The sequence below is a fragment of the Melanotaenia boesemani genome, chromosome 12 (genome assembly GCF_017639745.1).
Source record: "Melanotaenia boesemani isolate fMelBoe1 chromosome 12, fMelBoe1.pri, whole genome shotgun sequence".
NCBI lineage: Eukaryota > Metazoa > Chordata > Actinopteri > Atheriniformes > Melanotaeniidae > Melanotaenia > Melanotaenia boesemani.
Window position 1 is genome coordinate 30,740,514 of NC_055693.1, and position 27,749 is coordinate 30,768,262.

Genomic DNA, 27,749 nt, shown 5'->3' on the forward strand with positions numbered 1-27,749 from the left:
ATTTAGTCGTGGAGACATGGCCTTGTAGACGATTCGCTGAACTGAGCATCAGAATGAGGAAGAAAGAGGACTTAAGTGACTTTGGATGTTTCATGGTAGTTGGTCTGAGCATTTACTGGGATTTTCACACACAACCATCTTTAGGGTTAACAGAGAATGGTCTGAAGAAGAGAAAATATCCAGCGAGCAGCAGTTGTCTGGACCAGAATGTCTTGTTGATGTCAGAGGGCAGAGGAGAATGGACAGACTGGATGGAGATGATGGAAAGGTAACAGGAAGTCAAATTTTTACTGGTTCCAACCAAGGTCTGCAGAGGGTTTCCATGGAAGGGCCGTAGAGGTAATTAAGGAGTATAAATATCTGGGAAGTGTTTTTGACAACTCCCTGAAATTTGCTGCCAAAACAGAGGAGATTCTCAGAAAATGCCACCAAAGCCAGTATCTCCTGAGAAAACTCCATGTTTGGAATCAGTGGAACATCCATTTTCAGCATTTGTGACTAGCAGACTTTTGACATCACACAGATGTCAGAGCCGTTCATGCTCTGTTCCCAGAGTTTCTGGATGTTGGCTCCACAGCCCTGGCTGCAGGACTCAGAGGAGCAGGGCAACCTTTGTTCCAAAAGCTGTTGTTTTTCACCAACTCCCAAACATGACTGCCCCCACCTCCTGCTTGTTCTGGTCATATACACCCTACAAGATAATCAAAGGCCAGCCCCAGCCCAGTTGAATGGACCTTTAGCCAGCTGTACTAGCAGTGTAGTTTAGATATCTTATTCACTTATACACTATATACTGCTTATAGGCTAATTTCTTAGTTTTTATTTATCTTATATTTTACCATTTTCTTTTTACAAAAACTACTGTGATTGTCTTTAATCGTCCAATGGGGACGAATAATTTTGAATTAATTTATATTCTTCTACGCTACCAGTCAAAAGTTTTGACATATCCATTAGAATTAATAGACAAGTGTGTCTTTTTGACTGCATAAAACTCAGGTGCAAACCGATGCTTTTATTTCCCCCCAGAAGTGTTGAATAATGATGCTTAGTGTGTGTGTGAAACATGCATAAAGCAGGAATGTTGTATTAGCGTCAAGTGAGCTGAGGTATGAATGCAAGGTGCCAAGGTGTTCTGTGGCTGTATGTAAAACCTTGTTTACTAAAGACGCTCATAACTTATGACAGAACTTTCCAAGAAGGAAAAAAAGTCTTTAGGCAACAGCTTCTATCTAAACATTGTGTTGTTGATTCTGCCTCTGTACCATAGAAACAACCTGTCTCAAGCTGTTGAGAGCATTGGCTTTGGTTTTTGCCTTTAAGCAACGCTTTCACAGTTCTCTCAGAATGACTAATGTGTCTCCAGTGTTGCTTAGCATTGATGTATTTGCCCCGCTATCATATACAGTTGGGGTGTGTCTCAGATACTTGAATGTGCTTTGATGGCAGAGAAAGTGACCTTGCAGAACTATTGTCTGTGCAAATGTTTCCTCTTAAGGCTCAACCACTTCAAACATTTCCATCTGGCAAATGTTCAAAACGCTGCAGAATAATGAAGATCCCCCTTCAGACCTTATAGAACTTTCAACTCTTGATGTTGCTGTGCGTCTGAGGGGTGGTGTGTGCCGCCCTAAACCCAAGAGGATGCCTTTGTAGTTACTGAAGGGAAACAATAAAACTGAAAAAGGCAAAAAGTTCAGCCCGGTTTATTTTTAGAAAGTGTTTCCTGTTGAGTGTTACAGTACCATTGACAGGTTTACATATATCTCTACCTCTTCATTTTGAAAGAGCACATTCAAACTTTTGTTTCTCACTTCCATGATTTTGTGGTCTTAAGAAATTGACACCCCCCCAATTTAATTCTTGGTGTTATAGATTCAACAAGGTGTTGGAAACAGAAATTTTACCCCATATTGACATGACAGCATCACACAGTTGCTGAAGATTTGTCAACTGCATCCATGATGAGAATCTCCCGTTCCACCACATCCCAAAGCTGCTCTACTGCATTGAGATCTGGTGACTATGGAGGCCGTTGGAAGCCATCAGAAGATGCAACATTGTGGTCATAAAGGCAAGGCAAGGCAAGGCAGTTTATTTGTATAGCACATTTCATGTACAGGACAATTCAAAGTGCTTTACATAAAACAAAGACATTACAGACATTTAGAATAGTAAAAGGCATCAACACATAATCACAATAAAATAATAAATTACATTAAAATGATTAAAAGCAAGATAAGTTAAAAAAAGTTACCGTGCAGAGTTCATGCATAGGCGCATGAGAAAAGAAATGTTTTTAACCTGGATTTAAAAATGTCTACATTTGGGGAAATTTTAATCTCCACTGGCAGTTTGTTCCACTTGTTTGCAGCATAACAGCTAAATGCTGCTTCTCCATGTTTAGTCTGGACTCTGGCCTGGACTAGTTGACCAGAGTCTTTGGACCTAAGAGCTCTGCTAGGTTTATATTCTCTGAACATATCACAGATGTATTCTGGGCCTAAACTATTCTGGGATTTGTAAACAAGCAGAAGGGTTTTAAAATCTATTCTGTGACTGACTGGAAGCCAGTGTAAAAATTTCAAAACTGGTGTGATGTGTTCAGATCTCTTAGTTCTGGTTAAAAGGGATGGACATGGTCAGCAGCAATACTCAGGTAGGCTGTGGTGGTTAAACCAGGCCATGTTGGTACTAAGGGGACCAAAGTGTGCAAGAAAATATCCCACCACACCATTACACCACCAGCAGCGTGGCAGGGTAGATCAATAATTTAATGGTGTTTCCAACAAATTTCTGTGCCTAGCATCTGAATGTGGAGCTGAAATGGAGACTCATCAGACCAGCAACGTTTCTCCATCTTCTATTGTCCAGTGTTGGTGAGTGTGTGTGAATTGTAGCCTCAGTTTCCTGTTCTTAGCTGACAGGAGGCAACTGGTGTGGTCTTCTGCTGCTGTAGCCCATCTGCTTCAAGGCTGGATGTGTTGTGTGTTCAGAGATGCTGTTGTACAGACCTTGGTTGGAACCAGTGCTAATTTGACTTCCTGCTGACTTTCAATCATCTCCAACCAGTCTGCCCATTCTCCTCTGACAAGACAATACATGTTGGTCCAGACACTCCTGCCTACCGAATATCTGTCATATTATGAGTATGTCTTATGCATACACAACACAGCCACCCTTCCCCTAATGTTCAAATCATTCCTGCCTTGCTTTGTGTGATTACTGAATCAGCAATATAGTGATACTAGGAATGTTTTTTTTTTTTTTAACTACACTCTTGTTGCTTTATTTTACTGTTTCTCATCGTACAACTTTTTTTCAGTGTCAATATTTGTCGGTATTTTTTTCTAAATCTTCTTTCTTTTCCGCCATTTTCATGCATTTAGATTCTGATTGCTCCAACAACTGGTGGAAGACATCATTTTAGCTCCTTACACAAGCCCCTAATTTCACCGAGTGAATTTTTACCCCATTAATATCTATAATGTATTGTTGTTATGGCTGAAACAATTCCTCTAATACAAATATTCCTCCATGCAAATTATTTGCTTTGATTCATCATTAAATTCACAGGAATATATTTGTGTCATTGGTCACCTTGTTTTAAATAAACAGTTATTTTCATCAGGAAACATGCTTTTGTGCTGCATTTAGTTTGTAGTTTGATTTGTTGATCTGACACAAGAAACAGGGAAATGAGGGAAAAAAGGTCTTATGACGGTTCAGTATGTCTGTTCTAAAACAAATTTAGTTTCCCAGAACAGATGTCATTAATACAACAGGGTCTTAGCAAGAAGCAGTTCATACATCCAGTCCTCAAAAACAAGCTAATCTCTGAGGTTAGCATTTTTAGCATTTTAATGTAAATCACTATTACTGCTAGTTGTAAATATAGGTTGTCTGAAGCTTAAACTGGACACTGTGGTAACTTTTTCATCTTTGTTCAGTATCTTCTTCCAAATGAGCTGCTTCTGTTTATTGTGTTGGACAAGTAGCGCTTAAATTTTGGTCTCCAGAGCTGCTCCGTTAGCTCAAGAACTCCATACTATTTCCTGATCTTCCCCTCGTAGCAGCTTGTAAACTGTTAATCTGAACTAATATTCTCATTTTACATAAAAGTACAACCATAAGCCAAAACAAAGACATTGCCAGAGGTGAGATTATGAGACTATTTCTACCTTTAAGTAATTTTATTTTAAGTTTCTGTGGTTTTTGATAAAAGTATTAAAAAGAAATCTAGAAACAATTCTTATCTAAATAATTGGTGAAAAAAAGAGAGAATTATCTCCAAAAATAATAGTTTGTTATAGCCTAAATAAAGATTTGACCCGTTTTAATACTTCAACTAAACATGAAAATTAATAAAACAGAAATAAGGGAACAACTTTTGAATAATTTTCCATGACTGAACAGTTATTAAGAGAAAAATTAATAAAGGTCTAAACTAAAAACCTGAGAAAAGACAGACAAAATAATGCAAAACCAAACAAGCAGAACCCAAAACAAAATGGAATTCTTTTTAATAATTGTATAGTTTTATATGGTATTTTTTGTATAGTGAAAGCTTTGACTCAAAGTTTGTGAGTTTATAAAGAACAGAGATGTAGGTGTGTTTGTACTGTTTTAAAACTGGGTTTTAAAAAAAACAATCAAAAAAACTGCTATTCCAATGCTGAGCGTGCAGATAGCAAATTTTTTTCTCTACATGCCATATTTATACTGAACCGACAACCTCAGCTTCAGAAGTTCCCTTTCTCCTTTCAGGTTTCAGTCATTGAGCATGATCTTGCTGCTACTGTGGATGGAAAGCCACTTCTGAAATAATTAAGAGCCTTGTAACTTTATATATCTGAGTCAGTGACTGTATCACATCATGTCACTCAGACAGATGCTTCACCTCATACCTGCAAGTCAGAGCCTGCAGGAAGCTTTCTGACAGAGGTATTAAAAAAAGAAACATCAAACTCGTATTTCAGTATATGACATTATGCAGCTGTTCAATGTCATAATGCAGGTTCTGTTTGGGTTTTCCATGTGGCAGGGCATGCACACACATGTGCACATGCATGTGCAAACACAGAGAAAGATTTGGACGATTTATTGCATGTGTACGGGGGGAGCCTTTCCCTCGCGGGTATGATTTACAGCCTGGAGTTCTGCTTCAGTGCTAATTACACACACACACACACACGCACACACACACACACACACACACACACAGCCTCACACAGTAACACACACACACAATTAGCCTCTGGCAGGTAACTTAGAAAAAAGAAGAAGAAGAAAAAAAAACACCTTTGTCATCTCAAAAAGCCTTCATCACGTGGATCCCTGCTAGTCTGGACTTCGCTGACTAACAGTTGTGACTGAGTAGCTCACAATTGTGATTCCTAAGAAAAATGTGTGCGCTGGGTTTTACATCCAGTCATCAGTCTGATCTGAATCTCCTTTTATGTTTATTTTTTATTTTTTTTCTCCTGTTTCCACAAATGACGAATGAACCTTCCTGCTTGGAGTTGCGCAATCCGTACCATGAGCCCAGTAGAAACCTAACCAGGCTGGATGCAATGCAGCGTCTGTCCTCGCTGTCGCCATAGTAATTACAGCCATTGCAATACTTGACTGTTCAGCATAGCATTAGTCACATTAGGTATGAGGCACACAGGATGCCTTAAGGATACAGAACAACTTTGTCTTCTAATTCCAGGATTAAGAAAAGGGCCTGTAAAAGGGGCTGTTATTAGAAAAATGGTTGCTCATAACAGCAGCTTGTGATCAAAGAAACAAAAAAGAGCAGACCAACGTGTCTTTTAGAAAGCAAATGGTAAAGAAGTGTTTGAGGTGTCTGTCCATTAACTTTAAGCATTACTGACATTTTTTTAAAAACCTGCTAAAAATCTAAAAGTCACAGAGAAGTTACAGCTTGAATGAACTTTGAATGATTTTCTTTTCATTTAGCTAAACAGTTTGGAGCATTTGTTGTTTACACAGTTTTCCAGATTATTCTGCATGTAGGATTTTAGTCAGTGAAACATTTGGATTTTAGTTTTTCTATATTAGATTTATTTTGGGTTATTTCTCAAATCTATTTAGATTACTGATAAAAATCTTAGATTTCATCATTAGTTTCCAGGTGAGCTTCATTAACCTCATAATACCTGAATTTATTTGCAATGATATAAAAGCAAATAATAACAGGGGAAAAAACCTGGAAAATAATAACAAAAAGAAAGAAAACATAATATTAAGTAAATCAATAATTAAAAAATAAAGATAAATAACAATCAAATAGTTATAAAAATAAATTTAAAATGTGAGTAAATAAAAGCAAATAAAAAAATTCAATACTTTAGAATAATATAAAGATGTAAAATTAAGAAAGGCCACAAGTGATTTTTCGTGAATTTGCGACACCGGGAATGAAGAAGTTAAAACTACTGAAGAAGGTTGTTCCACATAATTTAGCTAGTCCTAGTATCCATGCAGTCTGGAGAAAAAGAAGAATCTTTCTGCAAATGAAACGCCTGAAATGGTTTAATGTCTTGAGAAGGGATCAAAAACATGGGACAAAAATGAGTGCGCAGACAGGTTTGTTGGGATAAAAGTCTCGTCAGCCGAGTGCATCGTAGATCAGCTGTTAAAAAGCCACTGATGAGAAGTAAGCAAGTATCTGAAGCAGCTGGTGAACCTCTTCATGCAGGATACTCCAGAGGCCACAGTTGTGCATAAATCTGCATCTGGGCCTACTTTAAGCAAGATACACACAGAGAAACATTTCCAGTGGGCTATGAAATACATGAAGCCTCATTTTTAACCAGTTTTACTCTCTGGTGAATGCTGTGCTACACTGGATACTGGACATATGGATGGATGGTGGCTAGCCACCACGTCCCAACAAGAATGCCACGTCAGCAAGGTGGTGATGGAGTAATGTTTTGGGCTGGAATAATGTGGAGTTAGATGACTGGACCCTTTAGGGTGTCAAAATGACCTCTGCTAAATCTATCCAGAATCTAAGGCACACATGTAACCGAGTTTTTGTAAAACCAAATATCGTCCCCCCTCCGTCTAGAAAAAAAACTTAAGTCTGCACCACTTTAATTTTAGAAAAGAAATCTATACGTACCTAAAGCATGAGTGTGTTTTTAATGCCTCTAACGTGGTAAAGTTAGATGGCGGAAAATAAACATCCCTAATATCGTCCTTCGCCTGAGGTCTTCTGCATGGAGCAGTACCTGAGCTTGTAAATACAAGCAAGCAAAAAGCACCTGGACAATCGACAACACAGTTTTGAGGGCATTCATGGTTTTTCTATGTAAACACAGGTCGCACATGTGACGTCAAAGCATTTTTTGTTGCAGGTAGTGATGTTTCGAAACGTAAAACTCTGGTTATTTATGTAAATCTTCACTTGGGTCGGAGGTTTTTGAAAGAATCATTTTTAATGCTGTAAATCTGTGTTTTCGTGTGGAGGACAGGCCAAATCACAGAAAAACATCCAAAGAGCAATTTTGGGAGGAAATTCTGGTTTCCTCAATGAGATCCTAACAGAAACTATCAATGGACTTCCAAGTTCAGTGGATGAGAGTAGTTAAGGTGATATCAGATAACTCAAAGAAACGTGTGTAGAAACCCGATTATGTCCTGGCGGAAACTTACCAGGACATTTTAAAGTGAAGTGTATGGAGACTGTTAATATGAAAATGGGAAATTCTGCACTTCTGCTGTATATACGCCCCGTTTCATTTACAGCATGATACAACACTGAAATAAAGACAATAGTTGAACCAAATGAAATGATTTTCTCCAGTTAGTAACAAGTGATTGAATTAAGTTTATCCAGGATCAGTTGTTAAGGTCATACCAAGCATCATTTCCACCCCTGGTTCCACACGTAGATTAGTGTTGGTGGTTCTGGCGGGTCATCGTACCAACTTTAGTATTCAAACAGGACTGAACATCTCAACATGCATTTCCCATGATCCTTTGCAGTCTTTGCACACTTTGCTACTGTGTATTTGTGAATCTGGGGAAAAGTGTATATAATCAGGATACTAAAGCTAAGTCAAACTTAACTGTTGAACTCTGAGAGTACAAAGCTAATCCAGATGACTCCAGAACCCAGGACTCTAGATATGTTTAGTTTTGAGAAGAGTTCTTGCTCCCAAGATGTAATGCACAGATTAAAAAGTATTGGGTAAAACTGCTGTAAAGAAGTTTCAATGTAAAATTCTTTCACAATTTTTCGGTCTTATTTTACGGACTTTTGTATGTTAATGCTGGGCCTAGAAAAATAAAAGTATTTGTTTGTAGTAAAATGATCTCATCATAATGAAAAAAAAGAAAACTTTTTCAGTTTTTTACAACCTGTTTAATGCTTTGAAATAGTTTTTATATGATCTGTAAAATCCAGATTACGTATTATAATACCAACTCACTAAACATAATAATAATTTGGTACACAGTATATTAAGTTGTTTGGTAAGTTAATTATTTATTTTCTTACTCCAGAGGTGTTTGGGACTGAAAATCCACTCACCAAGAGACCAAGCATAGACGCCTGGCTTTGGCAGGAGTCCGCCATCAAACAACACCTGAATGAGCGCAAAACCAAGATGAAAGCAAACCAGCTGGAGAAAGAGCCACAGGTTGGGACTTCTGCTTATATCTTTAATGAAAGTCTAAATCAGATTGTCTTTTTTTGGAGTTTTGCATCCACACCAGACTTATGAGACTTAAAGTGACCTCCTCTGATGCTTTACTAGCCTGCAACAGTAACGATGTAGAAGATAAAATCTATATATGATAAATGCAGAGCCTTGTTTGCAGCTGTACGTTTTTGTCTTCACAGCTGCTTCTGTGTGGGTTTTAGTTGTGCTCATTTGGCTTCTATGTAGTCTTCAGGCTGACCATCAAAAGCCAGTACAGACACACCAGTGACACTCTGTGGGACTGGTACATTAGTGCCCTCCTCTGGGCACTCACTGGCTCAAGAAGACACACACTTAATGGACCTATATTCAGATTTTTGCCCCCAATACATGTTAATTACAAACACACAACAGAACTCCTGAGCTAATTTTCCATAATATAACAGTGCAGTCCGACATGCTGACGTTTCATCTGATACATCCTCATTTTATTATGACTGACACATAGAGTCATGTGAAAAAGAAAGTACACCCGGTTCAATTCTAATGTTTAAGCTATCAGGACAATATATAAAACCATCTGGTCCTCTACTAGGTCTTAAATTTAAAAACAACAAGAACATGTTACAGATTATAAACCTGTCACTATTTGTTTAATCAAACTTAGTCAAATGACAGAAAACAGTGTGTCAAAAACTAAGCACAGCTCCAGATTCAACAGTTTGTTAAAGCATCTTTACCTGCAATAACCTGAAGTAATAATTTTCTCTATGATGTTATCAGACTCTGAGATTGTTGGTGAGGAATTTTTGGTTCATTCTTCTGAACAGTGTGTCAAGTCTTCAAGATTTGTTTCTGTACGGCTCTCGGAAGGTCCCACCGCAGCATTTTGCATTTCAGTCAGGTTGAGACAGACTGTTCAATGAGCCAATTTCAGCCAAGCTTTAGCCATCAGACAGATGGCCTCACATTTAGCTCTTTAATACCAGTTTTAGAGGTTGAATCAATGAAAATCAACTGAAAGGTGTCCCATGGCACCACAGTGCTTTACAGTTAGTGTGAGTGTTTATGGTGATATTTTCTGTTTGGTTTTCAGTAAACAAGGTGTTGTTCATTCTCAACAAATATCTCTACTTTGGTCTCCTTAAACCCCTTAAACCCACAAATATCAAATATTACATAATTTTAATGCCACCATTTAACAAACATGATTTTAATGTACTTGGTTTTGTCATGTTTCTACAAAAGTGTGGTTAAAAAACAAACAAACAAAAAACAACAACAAAAAAAGTACTCTTCAGTGCTTTGTTGCTCATTCACTGCCGTTTTGTGCACAATGAATTCACCAGCAGCCTTCACTACAGGTGGTCACAACACCTCACCAGGGAGGCGTCTAGGAGGCATCCTGACCAGATGCCAGAGCCACTTCATCTGGCTCCTCTCAATCAACAGATATGATGAGTCAAATCAATTAAATCTAGGTTCTTCTTGCCCGGACAAGGAGGTGGGGCACAGGGGTGAGCGCTTGGTGGCCGGGTCTTTGCCCATGAAACCTAGTGGGGCTTAGCCCGTAAAGGTGACATGCTGGGGGATTTCATTGCTCACATGGGCAATGACAGTGAGACCTGGAGGGCCGTGATCAGGAGGAACAGCCCCCCTGATCTGAAACCGAGTGGTTTTTGTTATTGAATGTATGTGATCATCACGGATTGTCCATAACGAACACCAAGTTCAGGCATTAGAGAATTCACATGTGCCCTTGGCACCAGTACACTGTAGGCAACAATTCAATAATCAACTTTGTAATCATATAATCTGACTTGCGGCTGCATGTTTTGGACACTTAAGTGGAAGGTGTTGTGAGAGTCTGCTGGGAATGTCTGGTGGGGTCCCCTGTCCCCCTGGAGTTCACATATGTCGGGGTTTTGTTCACGATTGAGGGAAGGATGGAGCGGGAGATCGACAGGCGACCTGGTGCGGCGTCTCCAGGGATGCGGACCTTGCATCGGTCTGTCATGGTGAAGAGGGAGCTGAGCCAAAAGGCAAAGCTCTCGATTTTCTGGTCTATCTATGTCCCTACCCTCACCTATGGTCATGAGCTGTGGGTAGTGTTTGAAACAACAAGATCGTGAATACAAGCTGCCGAAATGAGTTTTCTACGCAGAGTAGCCGGGCTCTCCCTTAGAGATAGGTTGAGAAGCTCGGTGACCCGGAAGGGGCTCAGAGTAGAGTCGCTGCTCCTCTGCATTAAGAGGAGCCAGATGAGGTGGCTCGGGCATCTGGTCAGGAGGCCCTACTGGACGCCTCCCTGGTGAGGTGTTCTGGGCATGTCCCACCGGAAGGAGGTCCCAGGGAGGACCCAGGACACGCTGGATGGACTTCATCTCGCGGCTGGCCTGGGAACACCTCGGGATGAGCTGGTGAATGTGGCCGGGGAGAGGGAAGTCTGGGTTTTCCTGCTTAGGCAGCTGCCCCCGCGACCCAACTCCGGATAAGCAGAAGAAAATGGATGGATGGGTTTGTCAACAAGTAGCAGGGTACCTCACTAAACGAAGATATTTGTCAATGATTTTGCCTATCATTAACACGAAAGCGCAAATTTACCGCATTAAAAGATTCTTTCAAAGCCTCAGACTAAGGTGAAGATTTGCGAGTACTCCATTTATCCGTCTGTATGGGGACATAAACAACCGCTGTGTTAGATTATGAAAGGACACTGCGAACAAAAAATGCTCTGAAGTCACATGTGCGACCTGTGTATAAAAGTTATTAACCAGATAATAACCTTGATTTCTTAATAAATCTATTTATTATTATAAAAGACACTGCTGTAGTAAATTTTAATTATCAAACACCACCCTCAGCAAGAGGTGACTTGGACATTTATGGAGTGATATTCTTGCAGTTGAGGGAACAGAGCTGGCATCTTTTGCACCAACCAGCACTAGCATTAGATCTGTCTTGACTGGTATTTGTTGTTGTTAGTTTTATGGTTGAATTTTAATGAACGGAGCAGCACAAAAACAACACAAATGCTGATTTTGTTTAAACATGTCGGCTTTCAGATGTTTATAAGAGTACTCCTAAGTGTTATTTAGATTTTGGTGAATGCCACTATTTTTGTAAAAAGTTCGTAAGTAGTATTTAAGAACACATTTGTTCATAAGAAAGGCTTGTGTATGAGACCCATCGTTTAAAATATGTAAAGTACTTTGTGCTATTCCTGTTTGAAAAGTGCCTCATGAATAAAATTGGATTTAATATAATTGATTAGTGCTCCATGTAACCGAGTTTTGTTATTAAAGGGCGATGAAGATGACGTGATCCAATTGTGCCGAACTGATCACAGATCCAAGGAAGAGGCTGATAAAGGGGCACTAACTAGCTGGTAAACTTTAAAATGAAATAAAATTTTTTGTATTAAACAGGTATTTTTCAAATAAATTTGTTTCATTGCACTTGGCACGATCACATCATTTTCACAGGGCCATAATTAAAAAGAAAAAAAAAAAAGTAGTTAGATTCCTGGAGCTGCTGTCTCTTCAATTCCGATCTGAAACTTTTTTTTTTTTTTTTTTTTTTTGATGGACCCTGTAAAATCAAAGGTATGATAGTTTTCCTTTTATAAAACACAAACAATGTTGTTTCTTTTGGGCCCCAATATATTAATAAAGTAGGTGAAAGTGAAAAAAAAAATAAGTATGATGACAGTCAGTTATTAGTTATTCAGTACTTGAGTATTTGTTTTCCCAAATACTCTTTTAGTCTTCATTAAGTAATTATTTGGATGGCACTTAAGCATGTGTAATCTCATTTTAAAGTAACACTATTCTTACTGGAGTACAGTTTTTGGCTAATCTACCCACCTCTAATTGGATGTGAATAATCTTTCTTACAGTAGGTGATTAATGCCAAATAGTTTGGGAACAGCCTTCTAAGACTTTCCAGATTAAGCAGCAACTGCTTCTGTAATACCTTATTATTATTGTTATTATTATTATTATTGTTGTTATTGTTATTGTTGTTGTTGTTGTTATTTATTTATTTAAAATTAGACTTTCCATATTAATTAACACAAGGTTCACCATGTAAATATGCCAGATTTAGCTCTTCAGGCTAATTTTCATCTGTAGTCCTGTGGCAGGTATAAGAGTAAACATGATATCAGAAATACATTAGTGGTAATGTCTTTCCTCCCTTGCAGTCAGTAAAGTTACATGCACAGCTTAGCAAAACTACAGTTCAAGTTGGACCTGGGGTCCCAATTGGACCACCATCCTTGTCCTAGTTGGCATCATTGCCAGTTTTAACTTTTCCACTGGGCCATCATCATGCATGCAGATTTAGCTAAATTCATTCATTCATTGGCTATACCACTTAGTCCAGTTCAGGGTTCCAGGGAAGCTGGAGCCTGTTTCAGAAATTAGCAGGTGAGAGGCAAGGTACTCTATGGATAGGCCGCCAGTCCATTGAAGGTCCAACACAGAGAGATAAACAACCACTCACATTCATATGGGCTTAATGTTAAGTCAAAGATTTTGCAGCTTTAAATGAATGTTTGCAAAAAATTTCATAGTTTGCATATGTAAATAAATTTTGTCACCCTGTAAAAACAATCTGCCTGAAAAATTAAAGTTTGCAAATGTGCAGAAAAGGGTTTGCATGGTTGTAAAAAAGATTTGTATTTGTGAAAATAAAAATAAACTTCTTTTACAAAAATCCTGTTCACAGATGCAAAGCACAAAACTATGTGCAAGACTCCGAGACTCCAGCAGCAGGTGCTTTGGCCTGTCTTGCTCTCTGCAAAGCACCACTTTCTCCTCCACCCGGTCACTCTCCTCCAGCTGCACTCTGTGTGCCGCAGCAACTATTTCAATGGTGCTTGGTTTCCAGGGTAGCTGCTGCGGCATTAATAACAGATGTACCAAGCGGCAACCTCGGCCAGTAAATTGTGAAGTGCAAAAAATTGCTGTTCACCCTTCATTTGCTAGCGGCTGTCTCCAAAACAGAGCAAATCCCCAAAGACTCCCATGATAAAGAGACCAAATTCACAGCAGAAATAAACATGTTTAAAGCCTGGTACAAAAAACCATTTTAGGATTAATAGGTCAAGTTTACCTTCATGACAACTGTGCGGGGGGTGAATTTTTTTCTAACTCATCTGTTTGGATGTTATTTAATCTTGAAATTTGGCATAATTAAAGTCCTTTTCATTGACAGGTATCCAATATCTGTGGCAAGAAGGGAGAGTGCAGCACAACCGCTGTTTTTAGCCGGCTTTTTAGCCTACCTCCATTAGCTGCTTAGCTGCCATTAGCTCGGGGTTAGCTCGGTTAGCTCTTTGCTACAGGCAGCTCGTAGTTTGATGGGTGTCAATCATCCACCCCCACCTTCACAGTCTCCCTCTCAGCCCCACCTTTTTGCCCATTTTTGGATTTTCCGGGAATGACAACGCATGACGCTGCCAAGATGGCGACAGTGAGAACTGCCCAATGAGCTTCAATTCAGCTCTTTAGAAACTTATGGGTGACATCACAGAGGCTACGTCCATCTTTTTGAGACAGTTTATGGGATGTACTCGCGCCTATGTCCATGTTGAAACTCTACTCCCCTTTAACAGCCTGCAGTGGTGCAGGAGGTCGGGAAGCTGTCTGCTCTCTGATTGGATAATTTGATTTGTCACAATCCAATCAGATAGAAGAGAAAAGATATGGACATAATTCGCAACTTCAGAGTCTCGCAGGGAGTTTTGTGCTTTGCATCTGTGAACAGGGTTTACGCTCAGCCAAGGCTTGAACCTGCAGCTTTCTTGCTGTGAAATCGCAGCACTGACCACCACACAAACGAGCATTAGTCAATTTTACCGGTGAAATATTGTCTTTAAGTCACTCTAATTGTGTTTTTATCAGATGAAGCTGCAGAGGGACAGCCTGGAGAGTACAAAACCTCGACTTGGGATGCAGTCTTGATGGGCTGTTTTTCAGTCACAACTTCTAAAGCTCAGAACAAAAGAAACAAAAACATAATTTAAGAGCAGCTTTTTGCACATTTGGATGCGTTAATATACACTTGAACTTTTTCTATCTTTTAAAAAATGAAACTTAGGATTGTATACATTCAAATGGGTTTTAATGCTTTGACTTTTTACAATTTTTGTTGAACTAACATGTTTTGTTGAATTCTGGTCTAGACCTGGTTTAGACCTGAGTTTTATGTGAAATGTCTACTTTCATGGTATTGATCAGTTAATTAATTCAATTAGATTAGCAACATTTGACTGCTACAATTCCCGTAAGTAGTGAGGATGAATTTAATTTTTCACACACTGATTCTGTATTTTAGCTTAGTTTTGTTTTGCATTCCTACTCTGAAATTATATCTCAAGTTTAAAGACCTGGGAAAGATCTTTTGAATTTTTATTAATGTCCAACCTAGAATCAGAACAAAGTGTACTTTCATTTTTACATAACTATTCTTTTTTTTTTTTTTTTTATGTTTTTTTTTTTTTCTTTACAGCTCTGCATTTTACTCAGTTCTGGAGGCAGGCTTGTTTTTTTTTTTTTGTTGTTTTTTCTTTTTTTCTTTTCACAAATTCTCATAATAAGCGTCTATATGCATGAAAAGGGATGCTGTTTTTCTTTGCATGGTGGAAAGTACGTTGGCAGTTGTAATCTATAGACTACAAGCACCGCCCCCTCTGTATTATTCAACACTCACTCAACATTTCACAGTCTGAAATACGGCTCTGTAAAAAACATAAAAACATGTCTGATAATCTTCACTGGGATGGCGTACAAGCGCAAATATTCTGTTTCATGCAAATGAGCTTCTGCCCAGGGGGCTACGTATGTGGAGGCCCATGTATGTCTCAATAATGCAAACAATGAAATGCTTTTTGCTCATTTTCTCCCTCGTTTAACTTAGTTGCTTGCAAGAAAACAAAACTAAATAAAAGCAAGAAAAATAAGTCGGGCGGTACAATACAAACGCCAAGTTCATTAAGAACAACAAAAGAGCGGGAGCATTAAAAGGACTCAAGCAGCTGTCTGAGGGGAGGAACTTCAGACGGCTGGTGTCAAGCATGGATGCACTTCATTGTGGGTGGTCGTGTCACATAAGTGTATATAAAATGTGAGCTTGAGTGTATGAGCCGGGGTTGGGCCAGATTGGGCAACGTATATACATATATTACAGTACATACTCACTGAGTCATTTATCAGAACCACCTGTACGCCTGCTTAACCATGCTTTTATTCAACAAGCCAGTCACGGGATGGCAGAGCAATGCATAAAATCCTGCAGGTCAGTAGCTTAGATTAATGCTCACATCAAATCAGGAAAGGAGATAAAAATGTGTACTCAGTGACTTTAAATGCATGACTGCCAGAGAGGCTGTATTTTAAACACAGAAGCCTCAAATATTCACCTAGAATTTGACTCAAGAAACTTTTTTTTTCTTTTTTTTCATGGAGTCTACCTGTTGCTAACAGTGCTGTGACTGAGTGGGAAAGCTTCTATTGGCACAGCCTCATCACTTTATATAGTTTAAATTTTGTGCATTTTGTTATGTCAACTCCCAGAAACATTTTAATCAATGTTCATAACTGGTTTTAGTAGCATCAAAGCAACAGATCAGCAGACCAGATCTGTAGCTTGTAGAGGAGTTTTGGGATGTAGAATGGGGGATCTACACACATCTGTAAAAATAATGAGATACACATAAAATGTTTATTACCTTGCTGGGAGGAACTGATGGTGTTCTGGGAGGAAAAGGGGAGCCCAGCTACTTGGAGCAGTGGTAGCTCAGGTGGAAACAGATCAAGGACACCCAATCCTGGTCCATGATGGCTACTGCTCATAGATTTCCAACGTTTCTCTGCTCCAACATAACATTCAAATGAAATGGAAATGCTAAACAGTTTGTTGTCAAATTATGTTAATAACAAGTCTGTTAATGACCCATTCGTTTGAATCAAGTTTGGCAAGCAAGGAAACAAAACCAGAATTGGACATCCTCAGGATTGTAAAATTATCACAGGGTTCATTCCTATGTAAATCCATGTAATCATCAACAAGTGTGCAAAACACTTTACTTGGAAGTTGTATGATGAGAAAGTGGGACCGAGAGATCACACTGTATGCTAGGAAGCAGCTAACAGGCTAACAAAGTAGCATTATATGATATCGGAATCACATGTATCCAGATTTGGTAATGAAATGCTGGGAAGCTGATTAAAAGGATTAATAGCTCTTTTAACAAGGACGTTTACAAAAATAATTACCAGGCTGACTCTTTTAACTCATTAGCATTGTTTACATCACAAAACCGGATGGGAAATGTGCTAAGATTAGCTTTTCATCCATTCAAAAATAAATGCAGTTCCTTCTGATAAAAACTAAGTTCTTGTTTACACAACATTTTTACATAAAATGCTAAAAAAATTTTATTTGTATATTTAAAAAAAAGAAAAGAATGCATTTACCTAAACGTAGAATGTAAATTGTCTTTACATAGGGAAAAATACATATAGGACAATGTAACGACACACTCCGGTGTGAGCCACATGCTCATAAGAAACACAACAGAAGCTTTGCGTGCTAACTGCTGGTGCATGTGACCTATGCGTCTTTGCTCAAGGCATAAATGTTCTACCAAAAGCAGGTTTTGCTTCAAGAGACCAAATAAACTAAAAAAAAAAAAAAAAATGCAGCAGTACAAACATAACATGGAGGTTTGCAATTGTTTTTGTTCTTTTTGCAGGTTAAGCAGGGTATGATGTAAAAATGTCATCATTGCCAAAGGATTCCAGTTCCAGCTTACAATGACGGTTTCCCTATGGAGTCTGTTTCACTCTGTGGTTTTATCCACCCAAAACTGTTGCTGCGTAAACACAAGGACAGAACGCAACAAAACTTTTGCATTTTACAGTCTCAGCGTCATGCTGTAAACAGGGCCCAAGACATATTCTTTCAGAACTCCTTTAATTTCCATTTTCCATTTAGACATAATCAGTACTCGACAAAATCAATTAATTGTGAAGTCAACGAGCAATAATGGAATGGAAAAAAAATTGTTTATCTCCAAATGGAAATTGTAAAACGCGTATGAGATTATATTTGTATATTGCGCGTGTTCCATGAACAAGTGTTTTTTACAGTTAAATATTTAACATTATGTGGGCTCTAGTGTCCTATCGTTCAGTAGATGGATGAGAAAGTGGGTCAGGACGACATCGTGATTGAACCTGAGTTGGCTGCTTTATATAGGCAAGTGGCTGCAATGCTCCTAAACTAAACACTGATCCCATGGGAACGTTCGGCTACAACAAAACAGAGCTTATTTTCCTCATCTTTCTGTCTTGTCTTTTTGCTCCTGAAGCAACATCTCTGAGGGTTTAGTAACCGTGTTGCTCTGGTTTTTTGCCTCTGCTATCGGTGAAAACTGACAGCAACAACTGGTAAACTTTCTATCACCACACCGACGTTGGGAGGCGGAGGAGAGGTGACTACTACTGGGTGAAGCAACAACTAGCTTCAGGCTTAGCTCCCCTCACCTCTCCCAGCTGTGCTGAAGCAGACACGGGACTCTGCTGGAACTAGAAGAACTGTGTGGTGTTTATCGCTAAAGCTGGTAGCAAAACATTCACCAGTAGAAGTTTATCACAGCTACTTTCTCTGCTCTCCCCCCTACCCTGCACTGTGTCTCTCCTCCTCTCTATCTATCTATCTATCTATCTATCTATCTATCTATCTATCTATCTATCTATCTATCTATCTATCTATCTATCTATCTATCTATCTATCTATCTATGAGGTTTTTTTTATGCTGTTGGAATGTAAAATGCAGTATCATATCATATTCTATAAAGTTCTGTAGGCGCCTGGTCAGAGGCTGAAAACAATTCTTTATTTTATATTTTTTTCTTATAATTTATTTTATCCCCATTTACCTTTAAAAATGTTCATCACCTTTTCCATCATCTGTTTTAAAAGGATAATTCAATATTATTTAAGTCGCGTCTTATGTGGTCATAATGCAGAGTTAGTGTAGTACCTGCAGCAGACATTATTCAAGGCACATTGATCTGATTATGTCCAGAAGTCATTAACAGTACCTATTTCAGGTTAACTTTGGTCTAAGTCCAGTCTGGGCTGAATGTCTAAACACAGCCAAAGACTGACAAACTGACTTGATTTAGCCATAAAAACAATGTCCGTGCATGTTGTGCAATGTCCTGTCCACCAAATTCTGAGCCTAGCATCTGAATGTGGAGCTAAAACAGAGACTCATCAGTCCAGTGTTGGTGAATCTGTGTGAATTGAAGCCTCAGTTTCTTGTTCTTAGCCCATCTGCTTCAAGGTAGGACGTGTTGTGTGTTCAGAGATACTGTTCTGCATAACTTGATTGGAACCAGTGCTTATTTTACTTCCTGTTGCCTTTCTGTCATCTCCAACCAGTCTGCCCATTCTCCTCTGTGACATCAACAAGACATTTTGGTCAAGACAACTGCTGCTCACATTTTCTCTTATTCAGACTATTCTCTATAAACCCTAGAGATTGGTGTGTGTGGAAAATACCAGTAGATCAGCACCTTCTGAAATACTCAGAACCAACAATCATGTTCAAAGTCACTTAAATCCCCTTTCTTCCTAATTCTGATGCTCAGTTTGAACTTCAGCAAGTCATCTTTATCATGTTTACATGACTAAATGGGTTGAGTTGCTGCCATGTGAATGGCTGGTTAGATACTTGTGTTAACAAGCGACTAAACAGGTGGGCCCAGTCAAATGACAAGTTAGTGTATGCAGTACACATATTGCATAGGTACTGCATAAAATAAAAACCGAGCATGAAAAAACTGAAGCTGTCCCTCAGTGTGTGGTAGCTAGGGGGCTTAGGTCACATTGAAACCTGATGTTGCATGTCATGACGTGTAGGCCTCTGCATGTCTTCATTATGAGGCAGTGAGAAAGACAAGAGTCAAGGACTGTAAGAGAGAGTGTGAAAGAGACACCCAGAGAGAGAAAAAGAGCACTTTTCATCCATACGTTCAGATGTCTGATAAGGGTTGTGGCAGACTGCCTCCTCCTGCTCTTGTCTCTCATCCTCAGCCAACTAATCATAAGACTGGACCCCTTTGTTCCCACAAGCACAGTGATACACACTGTGTGTGTGTCACAATGAACAGTGTGTGTTCCAGGAGAGCAACGGCATGCACATTAATTATACATATATAAGGAAGGGAAGGAGGGGGTATATATATATATATATTTGTAAATGTTTGTGTGGTTTTGGCCTTGTTCCACCCCACCAAATTCACATCACTAATCATGGCTGAACTTGGTATTCGATCAGCTCAGCAACATAAATGTTAGCGTTTACATGTGTGCATTTGAAACACTTTTACACAAACAAATGTTTCACCAGCCTTTCTCTTGGACAGGAAACTTTTGTAACATCAAATTTAATCTGTTTGTGCTAAACTGCTTCATTAACAGTTACATTTTTTGTCATATTAGACTGCCTGTCAGGAGGAGCTGGACAGGGTCTTAGAGGAGATCTCCAGAATTAGCTCTGAGGATAACAGAGGCCCGCTAGAGAACCTGTATGGACTCAAATTTCCGAACTGTGACAGATATGGACAGTACAACCTCAAACAGGTGAGCTATGGACAGAGTCTTTGTCCCACCAAAGTTGTACCCTTTTCATTGCAGCCTCCAACCAGCTGGAACACTGTGTAAAATGCAAATAAAATCAGAATGCAATGATTTATAAAGTTCAGACTTATATTTAATTAATTTGTGGTCACTCATGTCACTACATTGCTAATCCAGCTGCACTGGCTTCCCATTTATTACAGAGTGCATTTTAAAATTCTGGTTTTAACTTATCGAGCTCTACATGACCAAGCATCTGATTATATCAAAGACCTTCTACAGCCCTACATGTCCAGCAGGTCTCTGACATCAAGTGATCAAGGTCTGCTGGTTGTTAAGCCAATACAGCTGAAAACTAAAGGTGACAGAGCCCTCTGAAACTCCCTTCCTCTCAGCCTGAGATCTGTGGACTCCATAATCTCTTTTAAAAAGCAGCTAAAAATACATCTTTTTAAACTTGCTTTTACTTAGTTTTATTTGTTTTTATGTTCTCTGTGTTGTGTTATTTTGTGTTCTGTTTTTTGTTAAGCACTTTGTGATTTTTATCTTAAAAGGTGCTATATAAATAAACATTTACTTACTTACTTACTACTTACATGTTAATTAGGTATGGGAATTCATGGCTGCAACACAAATGTTTATGGATAATTATGAGGTTATTGCCCCAACCAAAGCAAAGGTTCTTTACAAAAGGCGTACGTTTGTCTGTCTCTCCATTAGAAACATAACTCAAAAAGTAATGGACAGATTTTAATGACATTTTCAGGAACAACTGATTATCTGGATCACTGCCTGGATCCAGGACTGATTTTTAACACCAGAAGGTGTCATTTTGACACTGTGTTGACACAGCATTAAAATAATAATAATAATAAATTAATTAATTAATAAAGGTGGCATTTATAGAGGCCATTTTTCCCTTTGTTCCCTTTTGATCATTCAGAAGTAGACAAGCTTCAATATATAAATAATTAATTGATTAGCATGTGGGATTACATGTTGAGTCATTCTGCAGCTCCAATAGAGGACCCCTCATTCAGTGTAGCCATGTCCAAAACGTTGTAAAACACCACAACAGGCCGTCTTCTAGTTGCAGCTCCAAATGAACACTGGATCTGCATCTTGTCAAGGTCCTGTTGTAGTAAGAGGAGGTGATCATTGCTCCCCCATCTGAGTCTTCCTCATTGTTTGGTTGGAACATAGCCAAAACTTATCTGCATTCATTCTTCTGCTTCTGTTCATCTTTTTAATATGTATTGGCAGAGTTAGATTGTCTGTCTGTTAGCAACAAAACTCAAAAAGTAATGGACAGATTTGGATTTAAATTTCAGAAATAAAGATTTAAGGAACAAGTGATTACTTTTTGGATGGGGGATCCTGTTCGCCATCCGTATCAAGGAATTTTTTAAGGATTTTTTTTATTAATGGGAGATAGGGATCATTTTGTCATTACAGCTTCAGACTCATCAGATAATGCCCAGAGTCATTGGTAAAAAAAAAAAGAGAAAAAAACTAAACAAAATAAAATAAAAAAAAAGTAAAGATGACATCATGGTAGATGTTATAACCTGACATTGTTTGACCCAAATCATGATGTTCTGGAGGGTATAGAGGGTTCTGGGTGGGCTGGTGGGCCTTTTGAGGTTTTTCCTCAGGTGAGTGACCCTTAGGTCTGGGCTTCTTAACTGCTTCTAGTTTATATCTATTTTAATGTTTGGATGAATTATAATAATGTAACTGAGTTTTGCTTAACTAAATTAGATGGGACACATATGCCAGTCAGCATTAATGTTTCCCCAAAACCACAAATACCTCAAAACCAGGAAACAGGCTGCCTACACCATGGTTACCCTGGGGGGACATACCCTAAAATATAAGCAAGATGGGCTATTACAATGATTTCCTGCATTTTCTTGTAATCAATCACAGCATCATAATTACTAAGAGGCATGAATTCAGGTGCAACTTTGTTTAAGTCGGGTCTTATGTGGACATAATGCAGAGTTAGTGTGGTAAAAACAAAATACATACATTGGACAAGTTGTTGACATATCAGTAACGAACTGACACAACTTTTTTTTCCATTGATGTCACACAACAGGCTATGTAAAAATGTATTTCCACTAAATAAAACTAAATAGCTTACAGATGTCAGCTATTTAATGACTATCTCACCATTAAAGGTTCAAAGGCCATAGATCTCTGTGGTGGACTGACCACATCCCATTCAGCAGTGTCTCAGCAGGTAGTTGCGAGGTGTCCTAAAGGAAAGAATACATCTTTACCTCACACACACCTCTGAAATCATGCATATACTACCAAAACCACTTGGAACTGTATGTGAGAGCTCATACATGTGTATGTGTGAGCTGACACTGGTTTAAATGAGAAGTTGTATTATGTGAGTGTGAGAAGTAATATAGTCATGGAAGAGGCGGAGCTAAAGGCCGGATTGCAGAGAGCGTGGATTCTAAACCAGGCTCGATTGTAAAATGAGTAACGTCACATGTCTCATTGCAACAATTCAGAGGAGAGTTTGTCTGACAATGTTGAAGTTATTTTTGACTTCTGCCACCTAAATGAATCATACTTTATTTACGTTATTGGTAATTTCCCTGACCTCTCTCACACAAGTTCTCACTTCAAACAAGTGTCGAAATAAAACCTGTCATTTACAGTATACTACTATGAGCTCACACATACACGTGTACAACCTCTTAGTAAAGTTCTATTATAACTGATTCAAATGGGTATAGGATGTAAGGATGGGCGATACCAAAGTTTTACTTGTCGATACCATTAGTTTATGGTAATTTTCATCAAAACTAATATTGTTATTCTTCTTGCCCCTTAAAGGAAAACCATGATTGTACAGTTTGCTTTAATATCTTTATTGCAAGGGGAATATGGAATATAAATAAAACTCGAAAATTTCAGTACTTGAAAGAAATGCTTTTAAAATAATAATAAATTATAGTGATGAGTAAATTAAACAAAAATAAGATAAAAATAAATCTTTTTAAAATGATAAAATAATTAAACAACAGTTTAGTAAGATTATTTACATGTGCACATGTAAAGGGAAAAATATGAAATATGAACATATATAGTAAGTAATATAAAATTTACAAACATAATCAAACATAATGCACAATAACCTGGATTAAATCAGTGAAATACCATAATGACATCTGATAGGCTGCCATGATCATGGGACATAGAAGGAAGGGGGGTTTCCTATATATGCAAGATGTTGCTTCTGTGTGTATGTGGGTGTTGATGCTATGTGTATGTGATTACAGTAGTATATGCATGATTTCAGAGGTATGTGTGACTGTGTTCTGTCCTACATGGCAGAGGTCCCCAACCCTGGTCCTTAAGGCCAACTATCCTGCAGGTTTTAGATGTCTGCCAGCTGCAACACACCTGGTTCTGATTAATGGCTCATTAGCAGTCTTGTGCAGAGCTGCTGTGACTCTCTGTATATATTATTATTATTATTATTATTAGTCTCAACTGTCTCCTGATATCAGATTTGCGCCTTTAGCAACACAACATAATATTTTACAACATTCTCCCACAAATGTACCTTCTCTTTTATATTTAATTTTCTAAATGGCACTCACAACACAACTTTTATCAGTTCAATTATACTGTTTCATATATATATATATATATATATATATATATATATATATATATATATCCCCTCCTTCCCTTCCTTAGCACTTTGCTTTTAAATACACATACGCATGCGTAGAGGGATGTTGTCATGAATTAATCAACAAGCTTCTGAGCTCAAGGTTACAAGGCAATAAAAATGTTTGGCGTACTTCATGGGAAGACTTTTGTTAAGCCGAGGAAGGAACCGTGCTTCCGACTGGGGGGAATTTGAATTCTGCTCATCCATAGAAATCAGACGGAAGAGGACAAACAAGGTCACATATCCAGTGTTTTCTTTTTTTGTTGTTTTTACAAAGATAGTGGAGCAGAAAAGAAGATTTGAATAGGCGCCACCTTTTCCTAAAGCAGGGTTCTCAACCACTCAGCCAACTTTCGTCACTGGTCACAAACAACAGCATTGTTTCTGACTGGAGTCCTCAGTTCCCAGGGAGGAACACTGTACCTCCTCAACACTTGGCTCCTCTTTGGAGTTGTCCCTCCGTGTTGCGCGGTAATTACTGTAACTGTCACTCTTTTTGTTCTTTCTCATCGAAGGAAGAAAATGGAAAGTCCTTTCTTTTCCCCCGCCTCCTCATTCTTTTTGCCTCCCCCTACTCGGTCGCCCCGCGTGCGCGGCGTAAACTGTGTCCACTTCAATTACGACCTCATTTCTAAGTAAGAGGAGGGGTCTCTGCGGGGGGGCTAGCCTACTGGCATGCCTCTGTGTGTGTGTGTGTTTGTGTCTCTGATAACGTGTGGCTGTGGATAGGTTGTTGGTTGTGAGTAGGGGGCATGACCTGAGGACGGGCTGTTATTGGGTGAGTGTCATCCCACCCGAGCCATGGCCCTCACTCTCATCCAATGGCCTGCCAGCATTAGAAGATCCACATGCACAAACACACACACACACACACACACAGACACATCTCAAGCCACCGTATGCCATGCTTCATTAATGCATCCCCTGCTTCCCACTGTGCATCCTTAGCCCCCCTCATCTTTTTTCCACTGTTTTCCAACTTGTCTAGTTTGTGTTTTTCTTCTCTCCTTCCAGTGCCACATGTCCACCAATGGCCAACGGGGCGAGTGTTGGTGCGTTAACCCCGTAACAGGGGTTCAAATACCAGAGACACCTAAAGTTCGAGGGGACCCCAACTGTAGCCAGTTTCAGGAGGAGCTCTGAGTGATGCCCACTGCAGCAACATTTCACAAGCACACCTCAACAACCATCATACTGAGTTGGCTTTTCTTTAAAATTTAGTCTACAAAAAGGATCATTTTTCCAAATGTGAAGCAGTTTCAGTATTTGTGAGGTTCTTTGCTTCTTAAAATGGGGTAAGGCTTGAGGTTAGAATATTAAATATATGTAATGACAATATTCTTCTACTCTACTCTGCCATCAATCACATTTTCCTACTTACATGTTCAATCTGAGACTTGAAATCAGATTTATTCCAACTCAAGGTGTGGATAGCAACACATTTATAAGTATGTTTTTACTTCATTGAAAAGAAATTTTGCTCTTTTAACAGCTAAACACAGTTTTTAGCCAATGTTAATTAAACTAAAGTAAACTAATCATTTGTTGCTCACTGTTCAAGAAGTTTTTGTAGGATTTACTTATTAAAAATAAAACAAAACAAAAATTTTTGTTGATATGCATACTTAAATTACCTTAAATGTATATAATAAAATATCAAGGCGTGAAAGAGTGAAATTTGTCATTGTATTCAATTTGGTCCTATATCAATGTTTTTTTTTGTTTTTTTTTGTGTGTATTTTTTTTTTTTTTTTGTTTGTTTGTTTGTTTTTATTTTGGGTTTTTTTGCTTCTTTGTTTGTTTGTCCCTTACAGACAGCATAACGTATTAATTCACTGTTTGGAATACGCAGCACAATAAAGCAGGGGAAAGATGAAAATGTACTATTAGTCCGGCAATATCCTTGCTTTTTAATCTTGCATTGGCATGGCCTGTGGAGGACCAAAACTGTCAAAATTAAGAATAAATACAGAAATTTAAAAATGGCTCAATAAACAAATTGATGTGTCAATAAGTTATGGAAAAAAAAATTAAAAGGCTTTTCCATTAAAAAGCCTGTAAAACATGACACAAATTTATATTTCTTTTGTAATTTTCAACTGTTTTCATTTAACTTTGTGTTAATATCCCTAATTATTTACTTAACATGCAGGGTGAGCTCTTTGGAGTGCTTGGATGGGGTCTTGGAGAGCATTCCTTTCGTGGACTGTCTTGCTCTGCTGGGGGACCTAAACGCTTACGAGGGCAATGGCAGTGAAACCTGGAAGGCCGTGACTGGGCTGTGTTTTGTTATAGGATGTCTGTGCTCGTCATGGATTGTCCATATAGAACACTATGTTCATGCATAAGAGTGTCGACATATGGACTTGGCACCAGGACACTCTAGGCCGCAGTTCGTTGTTCAACTTTGTAGTCATATCATCGGACTTGTGGCCGCATGTCTTGAACACTTGGGTGAAGAGAGGGGCAGAGCTGTCAACTGATCACCACCTGGTGTTGAGTTGGCTCAGATGGTTGGGGAGGAGGCCTGGCAGACTGAAGCGTGTTGTGAGGGTCTGCTGGCGGAGTCCTCTGTCAGAAAGAGTTTCAACTATCATCTACGGCAGAGCTTCAACCATGTCCCAGGTGAGGCGGGGGAAATTGAGTCCGGGTGGGCTGCGTTCCGTGCCTCTATTGTTGAGGCAGCCTGTCATGGTGGAAATCCCTGAACTCATTGGTGAACACGAGCAGTGAGGGATCACGTCAAGCAGAAGAAGGAGTCTTATTGGGCCATTTTGGCGTGTGGGACTCCGGAGGCAGGTGATGGGCAGGCTAAGCAGAACGCGGCTTTGTCGGTCACTAAGGCAAAATTTTAGGCATGGGAGGAGTTTGGAGAGGCAATGGAGAATGAATTCTGGACAGCTTCAAGAAGATTGTGTTCCACTGGCGCATGAGGGGGAAGCAATGCTACATCAACACTATGGGGATGTGGGGCTGCAGACCTACATCGGGTAGTCAAACTTCGGATTGAGGAGGAGCAGTGTGGTTATCATCTTAGAGGTGAAACAGCTCTACACCCTCTTCAGGGTCTTGGAGGGGGCATGGGAGTTCGCTCAATCAGTCTACATGTGCTTTGTGGACTTGGAGAAGACGTTTGACCATGTCCCTCAAGGACTCCTGTGGGGGGGGGGGTTCTGGGAGTATGGAGTGCTGGACCCCCTTGTACGAGCTGTCCAGTCCCTGTACGACCAGTGCCAGAGCTTGGTCTGCATTGTAAATCAGATTTGTTTGCAGTGAGGGTTGGAATCCGCCATGGCTGCCCTTTGTCACAGATTTTGTTAATAACTTTTATAGACAGAATTTTTAGGTGCAGCCGAGGTGTTGAGGGGATCCGGTTTGGTTGCCGCAGGATTGAATCTCTGCTTTTTACAGATGATGTGGTTCTGTTAGCTTCATCAGGTTGTGTTCTTTAGCTCTTGCTGGAGCAATTTGCAGCCAAGTGTGAAGTGGCTGGGATGAGAATCCAAATCCGAGACCATGGTCCTCAGCAGGGTGGAGGTCAAAAGGGTGGAGTGTTTTCTACAGGTTGGGAATGAGGTCCTGCCCCAAGTGGAGGAGTTCAAGTATCTTGGGGTCTTGTTCACAAGAAAGGGCGATGGAGTGGGAGATCAACAGGTGGATCAGTGCAGTGATGCGGACTCTGCATCGGTCTGTCGTGGTGAAGAAGGAGTTGAGCCAAAAGGCAATGCTCT

General features: G+C 39.2%; 1 protein-coding gene across 1 annotated transcript in view; it reads left to right on the plus strand.

Annotated features, from left to right (window-relative positions):
* Positions 1 to 25,681, plus strand: part of LOC121650148 (insulin-like growth factor-binding protein 2-B) — a 34,788-nt gene extending 9,107 nt beyond the window's left edge. The window contains exons 2-4 of the mRNA XM_042001490.1: positions 8,518 to 8,654; positions 20,178 to 20,318; positions 25,033 to 25,681. Of these exons, the coding sequence (XP_041857424.1) occupies positions 8,518 to 8,654; positions 20,178 to 20,318; positions 25,033 to 25,161 (407 nt within the window). The 3' untranslated portion in view covers positions 25,162 to 25,681. The remainder of the gene's footprint in view (positions 1 to 8,517; positions 8,655 to 20,177; positions 20,319 to 25,032) is intronic.
* Positions 25,682 to 27,749: the final 2,068 nt, after the last annotated feature.